Below are 7,712 nucleotides of genomic sequence, written 5' to 3'. Positions count from 1 at the left end.
CTGTTTTTTACCGAATTATTGACTATAACTGCGATTAAAGATAGATTTTGATGGATTCGGATTAAGGGGTCTAATGCCTTACTAATCCATAATGATGAACATATTTGAACCTTTAACTAGTTCCAATTGAATGAAATAAAAAATAATACTCCTCTTAAGAGAGCTTCTTCGAAACTGTTTTTTACCGAATTATTGACTATAACTACGATAAAAGATAGATTTTGATGGATTCAAATTAAGGGGTCTAATGCCTTACTAATCCATAATGATGAACATATTTGAACCTTTGACCAGTTCCAATTGAATGAAATAAACACTAATACTCCTCTTAAGAGAGCTTATTTGAAACTATTTTTTACCGAATTATTGACTATAACTGCGATAAAAGATAGATTTTGATGGATTCGAATTAAGGGGTCTAATGCCTTACTAATCCATAATGATGAACATATTTGAACCTTTGACCAATTCCAATTGAATGAAATAAACACTAATACTCCTCTTAAGAGAGCTTCTTCGAAACTGTTGTTTACCGAATTATTGACTATAATTGCGATTAAAGATAGATTTTGATGGATTCGGATTAAGGGGTCTAATGCCTTACTAATCCATAATGATGAACATATTTGAACCTTTAACCAGTTCCAATTGAATGAAATAAAAAATAATAGTCCTCTTAAGAGAGTTTTTTCGAAACTGTTTTTTACCGAATTATTGACTATAACTATGATAAAAGGTAGATTTTGATGGATTTGGATTAAGGGGTCTAATGCCTTACTAATCCATAATGAGTAACATATTTGAACCTTTCACCAGATCCAATTTAATGAAATAAAAAATAATACTCCTCTTAAGAGAGTTTTTTCAAAATTGTTTTTTATCGAATTATTGACTATAACTACAGTAAAAGGTAGATTTTGATGGATTCCGATTAAGGGGTCTAATACTATACTAATCCATAATGAGGAACATATTTGAACCTTTCACCAGATCCAATTGAATGAAATAAAAAAAAATAGCTACTAAAAGGGGCTCAAAAGACCCACTAACCTTTACAATTTCATGCCAATATTCACGACTAAATCTGCAAAAAATAATGAATAAAATGAAGCTGTATATCTTGTGTACTAACATGAAAGAATAAATGAATGGATGCGAGACTTTCTTTCATCCAAAACTGAATCCTGCTCCTGCGGGTGTTTTAACAGCTGCAGTCTCTCGACATGGATAATGGAGAGGGACTCGACAAACCCAGCGGAGAAGAACAGTTCCTTGACTGTGCTACGATCATGGGTCGGGGAGAATAATGATTTGTTGAACGTCCAAACGCTGCCACACCTTGAGGGCAAGATTCAGTTATTGAATGTGAGCCACTTCTTGGGGACAAGCACATCTGCTCCAGAGCTTGTTTCTGGAGCTCTGCTGGGTAATCTCTTACGCACCCAATCCGAGGCCCTGCTCCTGTTGTCCACTTACAAGACAACTGCTTCCCCAGTTGATAAGATTTCATTCCTTTCTTTGAATTGATTCTCCGCAGTATTGATTCTGTCGGTACAGTTTCTTTTTCTTCTTTGTCTTCCTCAAACAAATTCCACTTTGGTGACATGAATACTTCGGGAGGGGATGATGGTTCAGCTGTCTCGGTAGGACCTGTTTGTGAATCCACAAAGACCGAGTAGTCGATGCTGCTGCTTTGAGCTTCGTTTCGTAGCTTTTCAATTAGATCCGTCCTTTTGGGAATCGAAATTGTGACAGTTTTCTTCCTTCGAGTAGGAGAAGCTTTCGTTGCTGTTCGCAGCTCTGGTTTCGATTTGTTGGCTGTTAAATCCGATACAACTTGACTCAGGCCTGTTTCCATGGAGTCACGCCTCAGACCCATGTGACTGCTCCCCTGTTCGCTCCATGAAGATTCTTCCTCGTCTGGTGGACTATCCTGCAAATTGTCAAAAGACAATAAAAATCAATTTCTGTCCAGAAGAAAGTGAATGAAGAGACAGAGAGGAAGGAACATACAGAAAATAAATACATACCTTGACATCAGTGAGATCCACCTTCTTTTCTCTCAGAAACGAGATGAATTCTTGAAAGTTTTCTTCAGTGGGTCGGTAATGTCCGCTATGAGGCCAGACAGACTAATCAAAGAGAACAGGAGCATTCTCTCAGTTGACAATTTAAGACTAAACCAGTAGATAGTCACCAAAACTACACTTTGATTACCTTCAATACTCCTTTTTCTACTTCCAATCTTCCAGCTGCAGATGTGGCTCCTCCCGCCAGAAAGCTGGAATGCTGAAATGTGCCCTTCGTTTTCTGCTAGGAGTTGCAGGCCATAAGATGACGATGACCCAGATGAACTGAAACTAAAGCTAAATTTTGTTCATTTCTTCTACAAATTGAAAATTTACCTGCCCAACATACAAAGATTTGGATGTGCTCAGAACAAAGATCCATTTGGTATCTCTGGGTCCTTCCATTGTGTCCACTACATGCCTGCTCTGCTTGTAAACAAGCTTTCCCTCCGCCACTATAACTTCATATTCCTCCCTTTCTTTCTGCATTGAAGAAGCAACTCCAGTTAAAACGAAAACCCTCATCTGTACCCAAGCCTAGTAGCCAGAGAAAGAAACTCACTGGACCCAAATATTTTATGCACTGCTGCAGAAGCTTTGATCGAGGGCATTTTTCATGATTCCACTCTCTCCCTTCTCCAACATCCAGCCTGTAAATTCGTATAACCTGTCTTGTAAGTTTCGAATCGGAGACGATGCTCCCATAAACGAGTAGAAAATTTGTTGAACTCACCAGTAGAAGAAGGGTTGCCGACTCTCACAGCGGAGCCAACTATCATAGTAAAAATGGAGATTATGTCCATAACGATGGCGGGGGTCAATCTGCCAATACGATAACCATCAATCTTACACAGTTAATCGTAAATTAATGGAGCAATTTAGAGGAGAATCTTGAAATCCAGCACTTACTGCCTCAAGCCAATGCTGGAGTGCAAGTTTCCGAGCCTTCTCATCCTTCGACAGACCCTTTCCCACCTGCAAAAGAAGTGATACATTTTTAGGATCTGAACATGAAAAATAAGCAAACAACGAGTGTGAGGAATCGTGTCTTCACCTTAGCAGCCCTGGTTCTTGCTCTCGACCAGCGAGAAACAGCAGACTCTGGCCTCCCAATGTCAAAAAAAGATACTGAACTTCGTTTCAGGACAGCAAAATCTAGCAGCTTCCACCTTTAACAGATTGCGAGAAATAACAGTTGTAAGACACAAATTGCTATTGATGAGAATAATGGAAACGTAACCAGATGAAATTGGTTAACAAACAAACCATTTCTGCTCTGCAAGAACAGCGCAATCTGCAAGTCTTCTCCTTGTTCGGAAACTCTTGTACACTTTCTGCAATTTGACAGCGGCTTTGTATTTGGGGCTGCTTGGGTTCAGGTTCGGAGTAAATGGAATCCTTTCTATGGAGGGATTAGCTTTTGATAGGGGAGATTCAACCTCCGTGGCCTCCTTGAAGTTAGTGAAGTTCGCGCAATCTCCGGAGAAACGAGGGGTTTTAATCGAAATCATGGTTTCCAAGTGGAAGGGATCCTTCTCCCTTCCTTTAAAACTCACAGATCCTTCTATGATCATTTTTCCAGATCCAAAGGCATTCACTATAGTTGGTTCTGAATCTCGCCCATTGAAACTGACGGATCTCAGTGTTGTTTCCACATCGTCGCTCTTGAAACTGATGGATCTCAGGATGAGACCTTCAAAGTTCTCGTCGAATACATCATAATCATCTCTCGAACAGGAGAACGATATTCCCATTCTGTCCGATCGCAGGCGACTATTTACTGTCTGAAACTGGAAGACGTCCGTTAAGAAGGTTGCTTGCTTGGGGGCTCCGGCGACCAACACGGCGGAATGTGTTTCTTAATCCTGTCAATACAAAAACACATAAAAAACGAAAACATTGATACAATAACGTTGATTTGCTGCATAAACTACGGATAAGGGGAGAAAAAACTCGGAGAGTCCTAAAATCCAGATTTTCAAAATGTCGGACACCAACAAGAAAAACGATGAAAGATGTAGCCATTTTGGATGTGAAGAAGGTTGATGGTTTCAGCTCACGCTAGATTCAAAATTTCTCTTTCAGCTTGGAGGAAAATCTACTACAGCATCCAGCTACAGAAATTATCCAGAGAAAATGCAAAACCAATCCCAAAACCCATCATCCCCTCAGCACATTGGACGACAAAACAAAGAAATCCGAAACTCAAGCGGCCATTTCAATAAAACAGGAACTAACAATACCTCTCTTGCAATGCCTCCCTCGCCAAACAGGTCGGAAATGAGAAAGCGGGAGACGCTAAAATACGAGAGGAATTGAAGAAACTAAGAGACGAAAGAGGAAGCCCATTGTGGACAGATTGGTTGCATTGGTATATTGAACGAAACAAACAAGGCTAAACTGGGATAGTTCGTTTCTCTTCTCCGAAGGGAACAGAGTGGTTTCCCTCGCAGAAGGATACCTGCCAAATTCTGAAATAACGAGAGGCGTTGCCTTCTCCACCTAATCGCTTCCCCCAAATTTATAGCAAGTTTTGAGGAGAGAAAATCGAATCCTGCCGCTCCTCCCCATCCCCTTTGTCCAACCACATGTACTTTACCTCCTTCCCCCTTTCACACCCATAAACCCCCCCCAGCCTTTCTCTTCCCTTTTACTTCTCTATCTGTTCTTCATTTTCTTTTCTTTTACCTTTCCTTAAATTCTGCGCAGACAATATTTCTTCCACTTTCCCTTCCGTTTTCAGGCAAATTAAAACTAAAAATTGCCGCAAATGATTTTGTTCCCGTGTTAATTTTAATCTTAATTCCATGTACCCTTTATTTAGTTTTTGTTTTCTTTAGTTTCAGTTTGTCCCTGAAAAAGTATCGAACATTGAGCAGATTAAAAATGAGAGTTGATGAACCAGAACATGATTCTCAAGTTGTTGATATCAGCACCTTCTGGTTTCCCATGCAGTGGGCAAAATAACGACACACCACCAGTAGGCAGCCAAATATCTTCAAATTTGTATTTTCTTTTTTTTTTCGAATCGAGTGGGTGAGCGTGACATGATTTGGAGCTCGGAACTAAACTTAAAAAAGGCTTCTTTATCCCTTGATTTGTTCTCGATTTCTACTTTTCTTCATTTCATTGCATAGACAATTTACCCAGTCAGGATCTCAAAGTTGCTATTTGACATGGCTGCAAGTAAGCACAGTCCATGTCGCAGAAACTTACCAAAACCTCTTATCTCGCAAGCGATTGTAATCTCAAGACCAATTTTATCAGTCTCAAGATTGAAAATGACTGGAACATAATAATACTGAAAAAGTCGAAGAAACCAGAGCTTAAACAATAGATAGGGCGGGGACCGGGGAAGTTTCTCCGCAGCTTAACTGGCTAGTTTTCTACTGCCGTCGTCCAATGAAATTGTTGTTGAAAATCCATTTTCTCCATTAATGGGTCTCTGTAACTCGCATTCAATTTGATATTTGAGAATTAATTTGATAAAGAATATATGAATTGATTAGTCCAAGTTCAGGTCACATGAATGTAGAAACACATTAATGTTCCTGTCTGCAACGAATTACTTTCACAACTGCTCATTCAAAACCAACTCACAGAGACAGGTTTTGGTCAGATATGGAAAATCTCCGGTCCTTGTTCGTACTAATCCGTAAACTATTAAATTATGATACGTGGTGTAGAAGAACGCGTCCTCAGTGCAGAAAGCAGAGACACAGCAAGGATAGTCGGAAAGACGGAAAGTGCTCTTCCCTGTTCCATCACCTCGTTTTAATTATTCCCATGTTCAAATTTTTCCACAGGCGAGAGAAGACGACGACTATGAATCAAATCGGAAGTAAACAACGAAAAGGTGAATCCAGTGAGTAGCAATAGTCAACCTTCGTAGCCTTTTTGACAATGGCGACGTCTCGACAAATGCTTCGTCACGCCCATCTGTCTCTGGGAATCCCTCGCAAAAGGCAAGTACCGGTTGATCGTACGACATTTCACCAGTCTCCACGTGGCTCTTCAAATAATCGGCACGTCTCATGCATGGCTCGCTAGCTGGCTGGACGCCGGCCACTGACCACCCATCCGACGTAGTCGGATTCAGCATTTGGTCCTGCATATCGCGGAAATAACGCACCTCACGTATGCCCATAACCCGTTCGATGAAATGCCCTCAGCTTTCGTGGAAATATTTCTTATGAAGAACGGTGGTGTTTTAGTGAATTTTGTGAGAGAGAAGGGTTGAACTCTTGGGTTCTGCCTTGCAGCGAGATGAATAAAATAACAGAGCGTAGGAGCTGGAAATTATGGCGGAGAAGAAATACAGCTGTACTTTTCTCTGTCTCTGTGTCTACTCGAACTCGTATTAATGTATCCACTCTTAAAAGTCTAAAAGTTCAAGTCGTCTTCTCCGCTTCGGCCACTTTTAGGTCCAACGCGTCTTTTGGCTTCGGCAGTGGCACCGACGACGGTACGAGTATCTTATCCTTGCTTCGACACGCGCGTGCAATCAGGAACAGTCTACTATATGGGATTTCCACCAAACCTAATCCTGTTCGCTGACTCCTATTAGGTCTCTTTTTCTCAGATTTAATGGGTTTAGTTGACGTGACTGTTACAACCTCCAAGCAGATGTTGGTGATGCTGAAGATGACGCCAACGATTGAGATGGCTTAAAATTCTGAGTTACTGACACCTATTCGGGAGAATGAAAAAATGGTAAATCTTCTGAATTTCCTGTCTATCGTCTTGCTCCTCGGGTATCGTAAGTTGCTGATCAGATGACAGCTTTGAGCAAGCTTTTCTCAAGTCCCAAGTCGTTGGCGACTGAGTATTTTTATGGTGCCAAGGCATAATCTCGAGTGTGCATGTGTCTGGAGGTAAAAACAGATTAAGTAGAAGCTCTAATGAAGGAGTTGGTGTAGTAACTTCACTCCTCGTTTTGCAGTTGTTAGAGATCACGAGGCGGTACAAACTCGAACTGTATATTTACTCCAAGCCGTGTTTACAGTCGATCGAGCAGAGACCCGATGAGAGTGAAGGATATTCAGTTTTGAGTCACCGCCTAGGAGGTTGACAATCAGACCAGCCGTTCACTCGCTAGACTGACCTTGGGCGTGGCACGCGTTGACAGCTCGAAGAAATGCCAAAATGCCAGCTCCCACCTCGTCTCACATTTTCTTCTTCTGTGGATTGAGGAACTCAAGAACCCAGCCTCGTCCCAACGTGTATCACCAGACACATCGAAATGGATCTCTCCCTGAGCCTTTCGCTACAAAGTGAAGCTATTGTGACAAGTGAAATGTCTATCTTCTTTCTTTCTGATTTTCGTTTGGGTGGACTTGACAATTTGACCACGTTTATTGCAAAGAACTTTAGTGATGAAAACCCGATGGGTTGGAGTCACGTCACTGCTGATGGGGATCATGTGCATACTTGATGGACGACATCTTTGAGATTCCAGGGACAGCTTATTGTTCCAATGGGATCACCCACCAACTGATGAGGCCACATGAGCACTTGAAAGAAGATATCCTCCAGCCATTTTGACCATTCAACATTGAGGACAAAGTTGATACTCGAAGGGTGGAACAAAACAATCCGTCAGTAATAACATAGTTAGTCTTTTCTTTAAGTACGCTTGAGTTT

At 41.2% G+C, this 7,712-nt stretch overlaps 1 protein-coding gene across 1 annotated transcript; it reads right to left on the bottom strand.

Annotated features, from left to right (window-relative positions):
* Nucleotides 1–1,201: 1,201 nt before the first annotated feature.
* Nucleotides 1,202–3,823, bottom strand: LOC137940700 (IQ domain-containing protein IQM2-like). Its single transcript, XM_068785837.1, has 9 exons — nt 3,336–3,823; nt 3,124–3,238; nt 2,979–3,044; nt 2,803–2,891; nt 2,632–2,719; nt 2,406–2,552; nt 2,218–2,310; nt 2,031–2,132; nt 1,202–1,933 (listed from the first exon to the last, which is right to left on the bottom strand). Exons 1-9 carry the CDS (start codon nt 3,821–3,823, stop codon nt 1,202–1,204), a joined length of 1,920 nt encoding a protein of 639 aa, XP_068641938.1.
* Between the last annotated feature and the right edge of the window lie 3,889 nt (nt 3,824–7,712).

Source organism: Aristolochia californica, unplaced genomic scaffold (genome assembly GCF_029961685.1).
Source record: "Aristolochia californica isolate CCGP_79_NKW_82.1479 unplaced genomic scaffold, dmAriCali1.0.hap1 SCAF_9, whole genome shotgun sequence".
Lineage (NCBI taxonomy): Eukaryota > Viridiplantae > Streptophyta > Magnoliopsida > Piperales > Aristolochiaceae > Aristolochia > Aristolochia californica.
This window is presented reverse-complemented; position numbering and strand designations above follow the sequence as displayed.

What these genes read in the sequence shown, in the direction of transcription:
- LOC137940700 (XM_068785837.1), bottom strand. Translation starts at nt 3,823, where the DNA reads ATGGGAATATCGTTCTCCTGTTCGAGAGATGATTATGATGTATTCGAC. An exon ending in TCCAGCATTGGCTTGAGGCA is followed by an intron (nt 2,892 to 2,978) that starts GTAAGTGCTGGA and finishes TCGTATTGGCAG; the next exon opens with ATTGACCCCCGCCATCGTTA. An exon ending in CGGCAACCCTTCTTCTACTG is followed by an intron (nt 2,720 to 2,802) that starts GTGAGTTCAACA and finishes ACGAATTTACAG; the next exon opens with GCTGGATGTTGGAGAAGGGA.